Below are 19,391 nucleotides of genomic sequence, written 5' to 3' on the forward strand. Positions count from 1 at the left end.
AGTGACGACAATATATCGAAATCGACCGATGTTAGTGTCGAACCGTATGTTTTCAGCGTCGGTAAGTTAACTGGTAGCAGTGGTAATACCATTTTAGTACAAATTAACCCACAGCTTTACCGTATTTCCTTTTTATGAGAGGAGGCAGACGTAAAAATGATAAAAATTAGACTGTTTTGTGTCACTTAGATAAAGAGTGGTACTACAGATACCATGTCAGGTAAGCCCCCATTAGCACCCTGAAAGGGTGTGTCAAATTGCGAAATGTAAAAATAATTGAGAATCATTAATGTTTCGAATCCGCATCTTTCGTTGTCTGCAGGTTCATTAAGAGCAGATCGGAGGACCTTTTAGTTTGAGTTCAGCTTGTAATAGAGGCAAGACCCCTAGCTCATAAGGGAGAGTGGAAGGGAGTAATATATACAGTGATTTTAAAGATTGATATTAGTGTAGAGTCAATAGTTTCGGGATCACCGAGATAAATAGCAACACTACTGGAGAAATTTGTTTTCAAGCCATTAGTGTCCCTTTGTTGGTAGAAATAGTGACTTGATAAAAATAATCAAAACAACTGGTATTAGTATGGAATCCATAGTTCTAGGGGTGCCTAAATTGATTTTCGACACTCCCTGTATCATTTATGTCTAAGTTTAGCTTCCATTAGTACTCTGGCTTGGTAGGAAGGTGTTTATATTTAATAGGAATCAAAAACTTCGTTATTACTGTGGAGTGAAAGGGGTGGAAAGTAAAATGTCTCAGTTGACTGAGATTAGCGTCGAATTTATAATTTTGGTTGTAAAACTATTAGATTACAGGCGCATTGGCATTTAATGCCACGTTTAGGCGTGAACGAGCATGTCGGCTGGATTCTGAGTTTACAAGGGCAGCATCGAAGGCGTTACTCACAGAGTTACACGTATGTTAATGTATGTGGATAAATGCATATTCTAGCGTATCTCCGGAATGTCTGGAGCAACTTCAAGATACGCCAAGTTATGGAAGTTGGAAGGAGTGACCTGTAGAAATAATGTAAAACGACTTATCGTAGTGTGTTATCATAGTTTTCTTGGTGGTTAAGATGAATAGTGATTTTCCCAGTGGTGTTTACATCCAAATTTATTCCCATCTTAAGAGGATCAAGGGTAGATCTGAAAAATGTCAAAAATTATCGAAATTATTGTCGACTTCATACTTTTCGGGAAAGCGTTTCTAATAACTTTGTAGGTAGGTTGTTTTCACTTTAAGATGTGCACTTTCTGTACAATTTTTAATCATATCAATTTTTCACCGTGAGAAGAAATAGCCATCTGAACCAGTATGTGTTTCAAGCCAATCTTCGCAATCGAGAAAACTTGAGTTGGTGTATGTTTAAGAAATAAGGCATGTTAAAATCAGAAAGAGTGGGTCGGTGGATCAAATGGGTCAACATTTGTAGGCCTAATTGGGTCAGTGGATCGTGGGTCAACAGCACGTGACCCAATGCGAAACACTACTCACCGTGACACACACTAACTCATCGAACTATTACGACCTATCGACCCATTCTGCTCACTGCATTGTAGGCATGTTCATCTGAACACTGGTGAATGTGTCCACGTTTTACTTTCAACACCTCTATTTTTCTTTTTTCTATTTGATTCTAATGAGAAAAGGAGTACAGGCCGTTTTGGATTTTGATATTAGCAATTATAATAATAGCGATAGGACTCACGACTTGGCATTTGTGATGCAGCCTTTACGTATTTAAAGGAGCTACCTGCTGGAAATATAATAGTTTTATTACAAGTGTAACCTCTTTAGTCAGCAGAGAGGAAGGCGTGCATAATGGGTCAGAGTTTTCGGTGAGTTTTAGTGGGTCGGAATTGGTCACAATAGGGCACAGTGATTCATAATGGGTGGTGGATCAAAATGTGTCTCAGCGGGTCAATGGGTCACTGTGTTTGGTGTGTCAGTGTGTCGTGGATTAAGTTTTGATTGCCCACGCTACGTCAGTTTAAAATTGTACTAAAGAGCAGAGGCTCGGAAGGTGCACGTCGAGAAATTTACCCAAATTTTGCACACCCACCAGGTACAATACCAGGAAGTAATAAATCTGAAATGGTTCATTGTACCTTCTAATAGAACTCGGGATATACGGATTTGTCTGATCGGTTAAATTAAGACCTCAATGATTTATCCTTCTGCAAACGAGGTTTGCTCCATCGTTTCCGTGGCGTCCCAGGGTACTTTCTTAGTGTAAGATACATCTGAATGTAAACAAATCACGCATATATTTGATTTAGCATATTTCGTAGGAATAATTTTGTTGTTCGTTGGTGTTTCGTCGCGTCTCTGCCACTGGTGGTGTTATTTTCAAAATTTAATTGAGGCAGCGCGGATCGTCGCAGAGGTGCCGATAATTTCTTGCGAGGGATCGAAAGTTGTCTATCGTTGTTCCACCGACTCTTACGGTATGAGGGGAGTTGTATCTGAAAAATAAAAGAATAAAGAATCCACAAAGTCCGTTGACATCCCTATAAGTCTGAAGGGGTGGAACAGATGTCAAAGCTGGAAAACGTGTATTTGCTGATCCTTTAAGGAACGATGGGGCAAGATGAGTTTTATATATGGGTACAAGAGACAATCCGGCATAAGCTTTGGCAATATCCACCGTTTCTTTTTGTTTGTTTTGCTTTTACCTTTTCCAATCACTTGGTTACGTAAGGGCTAGCCCCAGTAGGATTCCTTCCATTTCTGTATTCTACCATTAATCATAAATCATAATTACCTTTCCTTTAACATAAAGGGCACGACGTGGAATTTAGAATTTAACGTTAGTGATGTAGAAACCTAAAATCGGGCACTTTTTATTTTACCTTCGTGCATTATTCTTTTGCAAAGGTAATACAAGTGTCTACCTCTTCTGATATCGGTTTCACAATTTCACATTTCTACAGGTGGCCAGAGTTTTCAGTGAAAGATTTATTAGCATCTTGATCGTTATTTTGCACAAGTTTAGCATGGGGATTCGAGAATCTTACCATCATTCTTTCTTTTAGCAATACTTTTAAATGATATAACACTTGATTCCCCTTGCCATTTTCAAATTTTGTGTGAACCTAACAGAAGACCTTGGGACAAATGCTTTTACGTCGATACCAGGTACCTTTGAAATGAGGAATACGTGTTTTCGGTTTTCACATCTGATTTACCGTTTCAAACTTTAGGGGTGCCAAGGGACTTCATGAATAAAATACTTCTTTATTCTCTTATTTTTCAAACACAATTCCCCTTGACGTAAGCGTTGGCGGGTCACCGATGGGCAACTTTCGACATATCGCCAAAAATTGGCAGCGCCGCTACGACAAACAACAGTGGCCCCACTTCTGTTACAAAAATTATGCCACCAGTGGTAGCGACGTAACGAAGAACCAACGAACAGCAACATTACTAAAAAAATATCTTAAATCGAATATATGCGGTGCCTTCCATTTCAACTCAGGCAGAAAAAAATAAAATTCTACCATCATCATTTCAGTTATTGTTGAAACTTTTTTTATAGCCACAAGACATGTTTCTGAGAGACCCATTTTTTGTTTTGTCGAAAAAATATTCCCGTCAAGGAATGGGCCATCAAAGACGGGAAGTATAATTCATGAATTGTAGGAAACTAGGGAAATGGTCAAATTTGAAGTCCCAACATTCAGCTATGGAGACATGTAGAGGTAAAATTCTTGTTGTAGTATGCTCATAGGGATATAAATAAACTATATGTTATTATAGTTTGATTTGCAGATGCATATCTTTTTGTACATAAATTAACAAATGAACGTCAGTTTATCTGAAATGTCGAAGTTTGCAAATTTTTTCGAGTACTTCTGGTTCGAATTTTAAAATTCTGTTTTCACGGTTGGTAAGACCTAATTACCCGCTTTCCGAAAGAAAAATGTATCGCTTCTGTGTGCAATCGTTTCGTTGTTAAAAAAAATATTCTAGATACCGTCAAATTTTCTAAAATCGTCATTTTTGGGTGCCATTTGCTCGAAAACAACATATTTTAAAATTCTGAAATTTTGCCATGTGGTTAAACTTTACATGGGTAATAAACACACCAAATACCATTCTTGGCCAGTATTTCATGAATTACCTATAACCTTTTCAAGTTAGCAAAGTTCCGTTAACTTTGTCGTCACAGTTGGCAACACTGGAAACAATAAAAGTGCAGCACTTTGATAATGTTTGTGGTTCACATTCATTAAATAACGAAGAAATGTTTTCTCCTGACTGTTTTTTATTATTTTGATCAAATATGCTCTCTGAAATAATAAAATAAGCCTGCCCCTACTCCTCTGCTTTCTTAAACCGAAGTAATCTCAGGTGGAAATTACTATTACGAAACAAATTTTAAGTTCACTTATTTCAAATGGTCTTAGAAAACAAAATTTCACTTTTTTCACGTGAACCAATCATTTGCTTGCTTTGTGTCTTCATCGGTAAAAGCGTGTAATCTTGCAGATACTTCAATAGGTTTTGGTGCATTAAGAACTCCTAGCACATTGTCGATAGTCGTAAAATGCTTATTTTCACTTCTGTTATTGTCTTCTATATCAAAACTGTATCCTTTTGAAGGTCCATGTGGAAGCATGGACAGCACTTCACGTAATTCGTGATTTATGCATAGTATTTCTGCTACCCAACACTGGTTATCATATATGCGTGTTAAAAAAAGTTTCTTTTTGCAGACATCTTAAATCTTCAGCTTGAGTTGCAGAAGCTCGATTTTTGTGGCAGCATGAGGTTAGTTTATGGTGACCCCGTTACTGCCATAAAAACTTCGCCATTTTCCGAAAGCCAAAGGTATCTTTGTTGAATACCAGTTACCAGTCGCACACTTTCCTATTCTTGCTGGCAACAACACAAGAGTAATACGCAGAGTTTGCACTTACCCTATACTGACAAATTCCTCTGCAGTTTTAATATGTGTGTGTGTGTGTGTGTGTTTGCCTCACGTTATACTGCATTGCCACATTCTTTACAACCCACCCCCAATACTGTCGCAGAAACCCTTGCATGGACGGTTTCACTGAAAAACCAAAGCTACATCTGACTTTTCTGCATCTCGAACATCTGAAAGCGATTTCTAGAGGGATGCAGCACAATCAGAAATCACTGACATGGTTTGGGAAATTGTAGACACTTATTTTCAAGTATTCGAACCTTTTTCTATAACCTATATTTTCGCTTTTCTTCGAGTATTTTTAGAATGTTGTCTATGACTATGAGTATATGAGCCGAATCGTGTTTTGTCATCGCTTATTATTACAAAACTGTCAGTTGTTCTGTAAAGATGGAAATTTGTTCGTTTTACGGTGATAACTCTGAATTTCACTTTAAAGAATAACAATCCAGTTTTCAGTGAAGTCTACACGAAATAGAATTTGTATCTTTTAGCAATTAATTCTCTTTCAATTTTCTTGATAAGTAACAATTCTTACAAATAAACCACCAACGTACGATACGAAAACAAAAAGTAGCACAGATTTTAACGAGATCATTGTTTTCCCATATGCCATACGTAGCACTTTCATTTTCATGAGGGTCAATAATTAAAAACTCCACACTTATTCCTTCCACTCCAGGACATTCACCACATACTTAGAGGCAGCTGTCATTTTCTACGGATCATACTACTAAAGAATATAAGTCACTCATAACACCTTCAATACAGTCTGCACCTTTGATTTGTAGCAACGCAGTAGCAGCTAACCTAAGATTTGCAGGGGGCGCGGTGGCTCAGTGGTAGAGCGTTCAACTCCGGTGCATGGGGTCCCTGGTTTGATCCCAGCTCGCGCCGTGTGGACTTTGTGGCAGACAAACACCGTGCTCGTGGGTTTTCTCGGGGTTCTCCCGTTTCCTCCTATTTTCTTCATTCCACCATTTCACTCATCTCTCATTACCACCGTCTCCTTTAGCCTAACCGGCATCAACGTGGGACGTTAAACTTAAAGATTTCATTTCATTTCATTAATTTTTTAAATTTGCACAATACACAAACACACTTCCCTCGCAGGTTGTGAACTTACCAATTTTGGTCGAATAAAATTTCAAATGACCCATTCTTTTGCTGGGATTGTTCTGTTTAAAAAGTCCGTAAATTTTTTTAATGGAACGCGTAAGAAAATGTTCCGATCTAAATTTTTGTCCATTTTCGATTACTGTAATGACAACGCACATAGTAAAACTTTATCTGGAGCATTCCAAATAATCACTGAGGTAATAGTTCAGGCTTCTTATAAATCATCGGAATTTATTGGATGGCCGTTTCAAGTAAACTTAAAATTTGTGAGTTTCGTAATCGTAATATCCACCTCAGAAAACTGAGAAATACGGGGAGGCTCATTTTATTATTTCAGAGAGCCTTTTTGATCAATATAATAAAAAAAAGTCAGGGAAAACTTTTGTTCTTCATTTAATGAATGTGAACCGCAAACATAATCAAATCGTTGAAATTTTGTTGTTTTCAGTATTGCCAGCTGTGACATCAAAGTTAACGGAACTTTGCTAAATTGAAAAGGCTTTAGTTTATTCATGAAAGATTGGTCGAGAATGGTATTTCGTGTGTTTATTATTCATATAAAGTTGAACCATCTGGAAAACTTTTAAAATTTTAAAATATGGTGTTTTCAAGAAAATGACGCCCAAAAATGGCAATTTGGAAAATTTAACATTTTCTGGAATTTATTGCGAGAAAACGGTTGCACACAGAAGCGACACAGTTGTCTTTCGCGGAGAGCGGGTAACTAGGTTTTACCAACCGTGAAAACAAAATTTTAAAATTTGAACCGGAAGTGCTCGATAAAATTCGCAAACTTCGACTTTTCAGATAAACTGACGTTTACTTGTTAATTTTTGTTCAAAAAGATACGCATGCGCAAATCAAACTATAATAAAATATAGTTTGTTTATATCCCTATCTACATACAACAACAAGAATTATACCTCTGCCTGTCTCCATAGCTGAATGGTGTGTTTCCAAATTTGACCAATATCCATATTTTCTACAATTCATAAATTGTACTCATTTTTGATGGCCCATTACTTGGCAGGAATTTCTTTTGACAAAACAAAAGTATATGGGTCCCTTAAAAACATGTTTAGGTGCTATAAAAATGTTTCAGCGAGATCTGAGATGGTGATACTACATGCTTTGCCTGAATCGAAATGGAAGGTACCATGCGTGATTTGTTTATATTCAGGAGAGTCTTAAACACACTAAACAAGTACCCCGGGTTAGGCGCGAACCATCGATATAATGAGTACTAGGCGCTTGTTCTTCTGACTTCGCCATGGATACAATGAAGGAAACCTCGCTTGCACCGTAATAAGTCATTGACGTTTTAATTCAGGCAATCAGATAACTCCCTATATCTCGAATTCTATTATGTGTTACCGTAATCCGTTTCAGATTAAATGCTTTCTTGTGGTTTGTTATCTATGTGCAAAATTTCAGCAAAATCCCCGACGTGCACTTTCGAAGCCTCTCCTCTCTGCTATTGTACTCGATTGTCTTTTGTTCTTAGTAACTCGTCGTTTATTTTTCTCCGTAAGTTACGAAGTGTGTAAAAGGAATGTTAGTTTATGGAGTGTGTAACTTGTGTATGGAAACATTCTTTTTATTTTATATGTCAAGCTGTGAGTGTTACTAATCGTTATTTGAACAAGGAAAGCAAAGCAATTACTTTCTTCGCTCTCTCTATGTGTTCTCTTATACAGTTCTTCAAAGTATAATTGCGTACGTAATCTTTTTCCAAGTCCCTTAATCTTGTCAGTTGGCAAGAACAGACTGAGAGAGTACCTCCTAGTTTCGAAGCACGTCCTTCACTCCTTGATGTTTTCTGTTAAAAATATTCAGCTCCTTTTTTTTATTGTTTAATGACATGTTAGTTTCAACACAAGATACTACCCTAGCAAATGCAGAGATCATTCTTGTAGTTAAATGAAATTAAATCTTGAAGTTTTACGTCCCACAGATATGCCGGCTAGTCTAAAGGAGACGGTGATGATGTGGAATAGATGAAATAGTGGAACGAAGAAAGTGGGAGGAAATGGAAGGTCCCGAGAAGCCCAAACATACACGATATTTGTGCACCAAGTTAACTTGGCGCGATGGAACCAAAGACCCCAGGCACCATAGGTGAACTCTACCACTGAGCTGCCGCGAGTCCCTCTTGTAGTTAAAGAAGAAACGTACACTCTTTCTGAACAAAGACAAACCAAATATGCTTAAGGTTGTAATGTTTAGTGTCTTAAGGTGTTCCTTAGCTATCAGTATAACTGAAATATAGATGTACAGTTGTTTGGGTAACTGTATATCTTAAACTCTTTTCTCCACTTGTTATTCAAAACTTTTGAACCGTATTCGAATCCCACTTGATGCTTGTATTTATTTATTTTTGTACTTTTGGCTGATCTCAGTTTACAATTTCTGATATTATGATTCATTTCTTTTCTTTTTTCAGAACAAGTCACAGTTAAGAATGTAGTTAACTGATCACCGTTTCTATCCGAAGATTTCCCAAGCACTAAGGAAACCAATAATCTTAGAATTTTTTTTCTGTTTTATAGGTTTGAGAAAAATGTTATTTAAAATTTGTTAAACTTTAACTTTTCCTGCTTATGTACATTAACGTGAGATACCAGTGTTTACCCTCTCCAAAAGCGTATCGCCTATAGATTTTATTTTGAGTTTTCATTACAGATACTGGGCCTAACTTTTATTCTGTTCACAGAAGTACTATAATTATGAACAAATCTTGTTCAGTAGATTTATTTACCGAAACTCCCTTACTCATTTACTTATCTGTGTGTCCATCCGTCCAAGAGACGAAATAAATCTTAAGGAGTACTCGTCTCATCACATTTACCAAGAACGCAAAGGGTTAAAAGATAAAACATATAAGTTTGGGTACGGAGGCAGTAATTCAAAATGTAATTGATAGAAATTGACCATTACTAACTCTTGTTCATCACTCTAGAAGTAAAAATTCAACAGATATCGTAAAGTAATTTTCTTAATGACATAAACGTTCCAGGAATACATTTTCTGCATCCTTTATTATCTATTAAAGCCAGAAGTGATAGAAATCCACTGCAGCTTCTGATTTCAGTATTGATTTAGCGACCTATTTATCTATTAACATTTTCGTTTAGGGAGACGTGAAACATTTTTATAACTTCTAAATTACAGTTTTTTCTTAAGAAACTATCAGCTGAACAAATCCGTGTGTTATTTTTCTAATAACAAAAAGTATTCTGCAGTAAACTAATACAGTCTTTCAGTATCTTCACATTATTAGTTTCAGGCGTGAAATGTACAAGAACTTGTACATTGACCACACAAGATCAGCTAACATGAAATACCACGAAAAATCGTAGAATAACCGCGCGAAAAGGTAGTGAGGTCTAAAGAAGAATATAATACGCGAAGGGACTATGAACCTGCAGAAAGTAAAGAAGAGTGTGGGCATTTTCTATATATATTACAAGACTTCTGAAATATACATGGATTTGTTGTCTGCGTCATTCGCACTCAAAGTACTACGCACTTAAATACATTGCGTGTGAATATACCTCTATTGCTACTACACATTCATTATTAAATACTAAAGCCAATTTGATGTAGTTTGGCAGATATGAGATAAAAATTTTCTTTTGTCGTTCATTCTATGTACAACTCTCGATTCCTTATTATTTTTTTTATCTTTCCAGTCTCTTTGATAAATATTTCCTGTATTATTTTTGTAGGAATGAGTAACTTTTACCTGGAAACACCGTTTAATTCACAGTCACCTTCTAATTAGTTCATGTACTTTAGCTGATTGTTAGCAAGTAGATGTTGGAATTGTCACAATGGAAGATGAACGTAAACTTACATGTGAATTAATTTCTATGCTATCGGAAATTGTGCACGTGGCTGAAAAAAACAAATCTTTTAATGGAAATCCAGTTGATGAAAATTGTGTGCAATTCACGGAAAACAAAGAAGCCAAGCTGACAGTAGTCCAAAATGAGAGTCTGATAACACATCAGAACGTTACATCTCCAACTTCGGGATTACTACCCGCAGTGAAGCCCGAGCCAGAAACCAATGATTATAACTCATATTTAACCGATTTCGTTGACGAATTAAAAATTGAGAGGTTTGCCTCATCTGTAAAATCAGCTGATTCATCGCCATTTGAGGATGGAATTGAAGATGGAAAAAGGGAACCTTATAGTCAAAGGTAATTTCGTAATATATCAAATTTGAAAATCCTGAAAATTATATATATATATATATATATATATATATATATATATATATATATATATATATGTATGTATGTATGAATGTATTGTATTTCTGTGTTAAGTATTAACATTTATTTCTTCAATATAAAACTTAATAAATTTTTTTCCAGACTGATCTATATATCAGGTTTATCCAAAAGAAAGGTCTAATATGAGTGTTTTTCACTTTGAAGTTCCACTGGCACTGCACAGTAGGCCAAGAACCCCGAAAACATGACGAAAACCTCAAAAATGAAAGTTCGTCAAAGGGTCTATCACCTAACGCATATCATCCAGGAAGTTCCCAATCGTATACAGCTGTCAGTGTTACTTACATATGTTCACTGTTTTGATCAGGAGTGAAAGCCAAGACAAAACTTTGCAAATGTTCTATGTATTTTCTATGTTATAAAAGGTTAATTTCGCGAATTTTTTACGAACATGAGCGTCATATACACCGATGAGTAACTATTGTTTATCTATATGTGTATACTTTAATTCAATGATACATGTCTAGTTTTGACATTATATGTAATTTGTCGATTATGGATGCTTATGGAGAAGTAGGTTGTCAGTCACGAAGAAAAATACATTTTTTGTGGTTTCGTAGGTTTTAATGCGGGAAAAGAGGATAGAAGATGGAGATTTTCGCAGTGTGATACTTGAATTATTCATGTTTCAGAAGCAATGAATCATTTTTGCCTGTTTAAATTGTAAGCGTATATTAAGTGTGGATGGTGTGTAAAAATTTGTAACCAAAGTACACCATATTAATACCTGGTTTGATCTCTTTTCAAAGCAGCGCCACATAATATAACTAATGGAAAGCCATTTGACTTCCTGAGGTTGCAGAAGAGAACAGAGAAGCCAAGAAGCAGCAGCTTTTGAGCTTCGTGGAAGATGAAATATTAGGTAGAAGGATGTAATGTAGTAATGACCAGAAAGCAGTAGTCACCTTTTCCTATCCGATGTTCCATAACCTCGACAAATGCAATCTCGAGTACGATAAGGTAGAGAGAAATTATGCGAAATGGGTGAGGACTGATATTAATCTGGGTGACAGTGAACCATAGCCATCCACCTCGGGTAAAATCAAACTCCCAAAGCACACTTAGTAGAAAGCATTGAAAGATTAAAGAGAAGAAAGACAGGCAATTCAGTCAGCCAAGAGTGAAAACACTCTTGTTTACGCACCCGCGATAAAGTGCAGAGAACAAAGAGAACTTGACAAGTCAAAAGTACTACAAGAAATCTAGCAAGTTCAATTGCAGCGAACAAGATTAGCAAGTTCTGGACAAAATCTGAAAGACACACTGCAATATCGTACGATTCAGGTAAGAGTCTGACGTTGAATATATGGCGTTTCAAGTCAAACACAGGATTAATTTAACGGTGCTAGGCGGCAAATCAGCAACGGTATGACCACGCAAAGTCTACACAAACTTGTCATTTTTGAGTCACAAAACCTAAAGATATAGACAGTTAGAAGACCTCCATCAGCTATCCTAAAAATCCCGACTCCTTCAGATTTAGACTTTTTACATTATATGTATTTATTACATTCGTGGGGTGGCTTCTTTATGTGGCTTGAAGACTAGATATAAAGAAATGGCAAGTTGGGAAAGAAAATCAGAAAAGCGCAAAGAAAGGAAGTCAGACATATAAAAGAAATTAAAAATTTAAGTTAGGCCTCATACTTGATTAGCCAAAGCCGGGCGGCAGTGGCACATGAAAAGAACGTAACATGGCTGGAAGGTTTTTTCACAATTCGGAAACTGTAGCTAGGATAATAGGATTCCACACGAAATTCATCGAAAAGTGCTCTGTGTTACTGCAAGCGTTATCTTCATGACTGGATATCGAGGGAGGCAGATTTAAAAGCTGTGCAAATGATATCCAGAAGTTGTATATTACAAATTACCCGTTATTTTACATGCCATGATCAGTTCAGAAGATTCTCCCTCATGGCCAGTCTATCACCGTCCATGTTTTGCTTCCAATAGGACAAATGTTCGAAGAGGTCCGGTAGTACATCAGCAATACCGGGAGCACGTTAAACAGGACCAAGAGCATTCCTCACGTAAGTGTTCCAAAGGAAAGGCAGTAGAAAATGTTATGTTCCGATTGTTTCTGACACCTGATCCCGTAACTTCCACCATCCGACAGGCCATGTCTCAGCGAAACAGACGAAAGCACCGTCGGGAAGTTCTTTCTCTCCTGAAGCCACACGTACGTGCAACAAGGATTGAGTTTGATTCTAAATAAATAGCCATATAAGTACCTATGTATCTATTTTACCACCTTCCTTTTCATTCAACCTTGAGATTAATACAGTAATGAGCAATGTGAATTCTACGATGTGAAATGAGAATATAAAACATGGAGCACGGGAAATCAGACAACATATTCTAAAAAGAATCAAGCTGGGAAACAGGTGAGTAACCCGAAATACGAAGACAATCAGCTCAGAAAACACAAACTGTTAAGTGATATAGGTTGTAAAAAAAAGTGGCTGCGATAGTTTCTAACGTTTCGAATCATAATAGTGTATTGCAAGTAGCTGCGATAGTTTGTGACGTTTCGAAGCATAATAGTGTATAGCAAGTATGATTTCACTTGTTGCTAGTTTCACATCCTGTTGTTCTTAAATATCTATACTCATATACTCATATTAGACACACGCACACACACCTACATATATATATATATATATATATATATATATATATATATATATATATATATATATATATATATATATATATATATATATATATATGAAGTTTGTTCAGCATTTTCCCTTTTAGTATAAAATTTGTACTGAGTAACCTTCTATACTTATGCATACCAAGTTCCATAAACATTAAAACACGACTTCCTCTTTTCGCAGAGATTTCGAAGTGCCTTGCCCACTGTGCACTGGTGTAATTAATTTAACCCTTTCGGACCCAGATCGTTTTCGGCGTTTTCCTACATTTTCAGTTAGTGACTTATTGCTGAGAAACTGTTTACCCGATTGATGTGATTTAGAAGGGGGATGTGGCTATTTTTTGGGGTAATTTACATTGCGGTGTTGCCAGTGAGAGAAATATAGGAGTGAAAATTTACGAAAAATTCCCTAACGGATTTCAAGATTTTTTGTAACTGCCTCCACTGTTCCCATATGGTGGAAGTCACAAAAAAATTTTTTTTATGTTGACAAGGTACATGGAAAATCTGAAGTCGCTGGCTGCCTTGTAAAAAGAGGAAGAAAAGGTCTCTTTCTCATTGTACCCAGAATATTTGTACACTTTTTCGTCTCAGAAGGAAAAATCAAGAGTTATACATGTGCTGCAGCTTCCCTAATTGTTCTATTGTAACATTTATGCTGCATTGTGTTTACCAGAAACGGGACTTTCAGATGCTGGTACGCTTTTTCCAATGTCGCTAACAAGAAGGTAATTCTAGAAGGAAAAGTGAGATTTTTTCGATTTTTACACTTAAAATCAAACAATTTTGTGATTGGAAACACTGTTACTATCTTAAAATAAACTTTGGTACACCACTAATATATCCTAGAAGTATCATGACTATATCTAATAAACTAAGCATGTCATTAAAAAATCTCATTCTAGGAAAAGAGAATAAATTATGTTTCCACTTAGAGAACAACGTCTACTGTAAACCTCAAGTATGTTTTCCCTTATTTTTTTATTGGAAGTTTCTATGGTGCGTTATGTAGGGAGAGGTAAAAGAAAATGCGAAAATTCACAAATTTATAAATTTGAGCTGAAATTTTAGAATGAAATCCGACACTCAGAAGAAAAGAAAACGTATATGGTAAAGTGTCCAACCATAATTGGAAAAAAAAAATATCCGGATATATTAATGAGAGTCAACAAAGGAGCGGATTTAAAAAGTGACGCACCTGTTTGTGTCTCTCCCCACCTGAGTCCGGAAGGGTTAACAACCATACATTTTCGGTATCATCCCAATTGGAAACAGTATATGATAAGTTAAACTGTAAGTATAACGTGTAGGATTAATTCCATTTTTGAATTGGTTGATTGATAGAAGTTTAATAGCAGATTTATATATAAGGGAATTCTTATAAGGGAGTGTTATCGCATTGCAGTCTGAACTAAATTGATTTCTGCACTATATGTTCAGTTTTGGTGCATCATACTTCTTTCTCACGTGAAGCCAAAAAAGGCTTTTATGAAAAATACCTTTAAGACGTATGAAATTGTCAATAGTAGATCGGAGAGAGCTAAATGACACAAAAATTTTCTGGAGAGAGGGCTATAATTGTAACACATATCGCGCTAGTTCATTAGCTCTCAATTTGCTTAGAGGGGGCCGCGGTGGCTTAGTAGTAGAGCATTCACCTCTGGTGCGTGGGGTCCCGAATTCGATCCTAGCTCCTGCCAAGTGGACTCTGAGGTGGACAAACACCGTGTTCGTGGGTTTTCTCGGGGTTCGACCGTTTCCTCCCATTTTCTTCATTCCAATATTTCATTCATTTGTCATAATCAGCATCTACTTTAGCCTAGCCGGCATAACAGTGGAACGTACATTTAAGATTTCATTCATTTTAAATTGCTTAGACACAATTCTAGCCTCAGTGGATTTGTCGCTTGTAGTTCGACTTTTGGCTATCGGATTGGAACGATCCGAGTCTAAATTCATTAAAGTTGAAAAGATTTGCCCATGTAGGATTAAAGGGTTGCAGTAGTTTAAGCTTATTATCAGGAGACGAGTTCTGTAATGTGATTAATACTCCATGATTCACGTCAAACTAGGCACAGTAATGGAACGAAAATGGACAAACCCATCAAAGATTATCGTTAATTCAAAAATAATATAATTGTGTCTGTTACAATTATAGGCTACTTCCGGATCAGTTACTCAGCAGGACCTCCGTTAATTTTTCAAAGTGGACATGACACTTCAGCACTGGTCAATTCATGACGCAGGCGTCAAATGTCAGTTGCAATTGTCAGCCTCTTTGGGAAGTATCAGGAATTTCTAGCTTTACGCTTTCTAAGATTTATTGCAACTTTGCTCTCTTATTCGGAAATCAAACGGGGCTAATAATTGGGACCTCAAGTCTCCCGACAAACGTGATCAGAACGCGGCAAAGAACGTAAAGGTGCTCATTGAGAACAGTACAAGATCCAGTGATTAGCTGTGTTGGACAGGTTCCCCCATCTTCTGAAGTGGAACTGCAGGCAATATCTATATCAATTTTCTAAAAAATAGATGCATGATTACTCGTGGTGTTTTCGTTACGAGGATGAATATCTTTGTGTTCATGAAATACTTGCCGATCAGTACGCTTTCAGAAATGGCGTCTTTGTTAAAAATTAACGTCAACATCTCCTTAATGAACCCTGTTATCTGATGGGTAGTATCGTACTTGCACATTTTAGCCTTGTAATAGTGGTACGGTTAAGTATCTTCCACATTCTTAGTTCAAAATGTTTGGAAACTAAAGGCAATCTGCTGCTGGAAAGGTTTTTGTAGCAAATTGTAATCGGCCAAGCAAAGAAAATTCTCACGCCATTTGATTACATCAGAAATCAGGGTAATAATGATAGAATGAAAATCGTCATATGCATTTATTCTGTCTTACTGAAGTTGAAATACTCTTACGGAAAAGTGACATGTTGATAATGCGAAAAGGTACTTTTACTGCACGTATCCAACTAATTATCTCACAGTAATAATTTTGTATCCTTTATAGTTAATTTCGCCCTGATCACCTTAGTAATTAAGGCACAGTATATTATTTCGATATCAACGTGTAATTGTTATATTACTCAAATAATATGTTAACAAGCAATGATCTTATTTTTATTTTTTACCATCGTTGTAAGACCATTTTTTTCGTCTTTTGTTACGAAGAATGGTATCCAGTCGTGTCTCATATTCAGTAATTGATTTCTCTGTCACACGTAAAAGTATATTTCATATTTTTTAGTTCGCATGGCGAGGCTTCGAGTGGGTACAAAAATACACGAACACTTGATCAAAATTTCGAATTGACATTGCATACTTCTGTAAACCATACGAGTGTGGAAATCGATAGCCAAAGGTCCGCTTCATTAATTCAGGTGCCAAATGATAGCAGATGTTCCTTAAGCGGATATCCTATTGATGGGACAGAGCACACTGTAGAATCTATATTTGTAAATGAAACCGTAACACATACAGTCGAAACAACAGAAACTCCTATTATATGTGGAGAGACGTGTACTACAAAACCTGTGTTAAAGACTCATAGTGTTACACATAATGGTAAAAGTCCAACGACTTGTCCACAGTGTCCCAAAACGTTTACCTCTAAAAAACATTTAAAGACCCACATGTTTATTCATACAGGGAAAAGACCGCATACCTGCTCCTATTGTGGAAAGGGTTATATTCAGAAAAGTAATTTGAAATATCACTTGCTTACTCATACAGGGGAAAGACCGCATACCTGCACCTATTGTGGAAAGGATTTTATTTCGAAAAGTAATTTGAAATATCATTTGCTTACTCATACAGGGGAAAGACCGAATACCTGCTCCTATTGTGGAAAGGGTTATATTCAGAAAAGTAATTTGAAAAAACACTTGCTTATTCATACAGGGGAAAGATCGCATACTTGCACCTTTTGTGGTAAGGGTTTTATGCAGAAAAGTAATTTGAAAAATCACTTGCTTACTCATACCGGGGAAAGATCGCATACCTGCACCTATTGTGGAAAGGGTTTTATTCAGAAAGGTAATTTGAAATATCACTTGCTTACTCATACAGGGGAAAGACCACATACATGCACATATTGTGGAAAGGCTTTTAGGCAGAAAGATCATTTGAAATGTCACTTGCTTATTCATACAGGTGAGAAAGCGCACCCTTGCACTGTGTGTGGCAAAACATTTTCTACAAAGTCTGATTTGAAAAAACACACTTTTACTCATTAACGCGCAAAACGACATGCTTGTCCTCGTTGTGACATTGAACTTCTTAGAATATATGATTTAAAGACTCCTATATCTATTCATACAGGGGAAAAATTGCGTACCTGCACCTATTGTGGAAAGGATTTTACTACGAAAGATACTTTGAGACGTCACTTGCTTACTTATAGAGGGAAAAAAAGGAATACCTGCACCTAGTGTGGAGAAGCTTTTAATCAAAAGGTAGTTTGAAGTATAACTTGCTTACCCGTACAGGGTTTATACGGCATAGTTTAAACTTATTGTGGAAAGGCTTTTAGTAGGATAGATACTTTGAAATGTCACTTGCTCACTGATATATGTGCAAGACCACATGCTTGCACTCTGTGTTGCAAAACGTTTTCTGCTTTAAAGAAACATACTATTACTCATACAGGCGCAAAACCACATGCTTGTCTTCATTGAGAAAAGCGTTTACAAGAAAATATGATTTGAGGGATCATGCCATTACTCCTAGAGGTGTACGTCCATTTACTTGTACGCAATGTGGCAAAGGGATTTGAACGAAAACACGTTTGAGTACTCACATACTTACTCATAGGATTAAAAGCCACAATGGAACGTTGAAGTAAATTGAAATAAAAAAAAAAAAATAATTGAGAAACAAGTCATGACTTTGATTTGAGATTCGTGGGAAGTATGAAAGAAACATAGAATGATCTAAAGGAGTTAAGTAAACCTACTGCCTGACTGCTAACCATTTTTAATTATTGAAATTAATAACTGAGAATGAAAATAAGTACACTAAATATGCAATTCGACATTCACCTAACTAACAAGAATACACCATCCAATACATAAAATCAATGATTGTAGCATTACTATTTGATTATGCATAAAAGCTATATACATATATATATATATATATATATATATATATATATATGCAAGTAGAAAATCAACAGAGACAAACATATATAAATATATAAAAAAATCATAAGTAAAGACATGCATACATACATAAAAATCAAATAACGTATGATTATTAATAGTAAATGCAAAGACGTCTCTCGAGATTGTTAACATGAATATATTGAGTTTTCGTGATTTTCTCTCTGTATCATCAATAAGATTGGTATATGGCCGTATATTTTCATTTATTTGTCTAGTCTATGCGCATAAACTTCTGATCGCTCGGTTGTTAGAGGATCAGAATGACGTAATAATTGCGGCTTTACTTAGCCTACTTCGTGTTTTTCCATTTGTATTCTACCTGACTGAAATAACATCGGTTCGGCTTTACTTACGGAATACGTATGTCTAATAAAGAAAATGATTAATTGCGAGAAAAGTCGCATATATTGTAATCACTAATTAATCTCTTAGCTCTCTTACATAACATACTTTTATTGAGACATTACAGTATTATTATTAGAGTTTTACTAGCATATAGGTCGAAATAGATTCACTTAGTGCGTTAATTTCTATGGAAAATGACTTTACAAACACAATAATCTTTGGACATTTAGAGCAATGTCTTGAATATATTTTCTAGGAATACCTATTACGCCTTGTTCTAAATTATCTTAAATTTCTAATATTGCATGTCCATAGCGCAGAAGATGCACTTTCACTTCATACAAACTTCAATATGGTAAAGTACATGCTTCTTTCATGACAAATTTCACCGTTCGAGTCGTTAAAGGTCTACAACCTGTTATTTGATCTACATTTAAATTTAACTTTCTTGATATATTATTTAAAAATCCTAAGTGACAAATAGAATAATAATGACATAAACTACTATCTCTTTAATAAAAACAACGACATGTTCACTGAAGTCACAGAATATATATATATATAAGTTCCATTGTAAAAAGTCTCTCTATTTTCAATAAGCCTTGCTCAAAAAGAAAAAAAAAGAATTCTAATGCTTAGTAATAATAGTTCGAATTGGAAAATCTTATCTCCACGCGGTGTAAATGCGTTTACAGTTTTCAAATAGTTCCGACTTTTATATCGCGAACGTCTTGCATTTTATTCAATGCCGAAAATTTCCCTTTTAGCATCAACAAAAAATAATTTGGATGGGTCCTACCTTTCGCCGTCCACACTGCTCTCACCACTTTCGTAGTCACCATTGAGCTGAACACACAC

At 36.0% G+C, this 19,391-nt stretch overlaps 1 protein-coding gene across 1 annotated transcript in view; it reads left to right on the forward strand.

Moving 5' to 3' along the window:
* LOC145675539 (uncharacterized) overlaps positions 1-18,083 on the forward strand; it is a 29,132-nt gene extending 11,049 nt beyond the window's left edge. Inside the window, exons 2-3 of the mRNA XM_081746028.1 lie at positions 9,784-10,262; positions 16,271-18,083. Coding sequence (XP_081602154.1) covers positions 9,889-10,262; positions 16,271-17,258 — 1,362 coding nt within the window. The 5' untranslated portion in view covers positions 9,784-9,888 and the 3' untranslated portion in view covers positions 17,259-18,083. The remainder of the gene's footprint in view (positions 1-9,783; positions 10,263-16,270) is intronic.
* Positions 18,084-19,391: the final 1,308 nt, after the last annotated feature.

Source organism: Thermobia domestica, chromosome 18 (assembly GCF_964235325.1).
Source record: "Thermobia domestica chromosome 18, izTheDome1.hap1.1, whole genome shotgun sequence".
NCBI classification, from domain to species: domain Eukaryota; kingdom Metazoa; phylum Arthropoda; class Insecta; order Zygentoma; family Lepismatidae; genus Thermobia; species Thermobia domestica.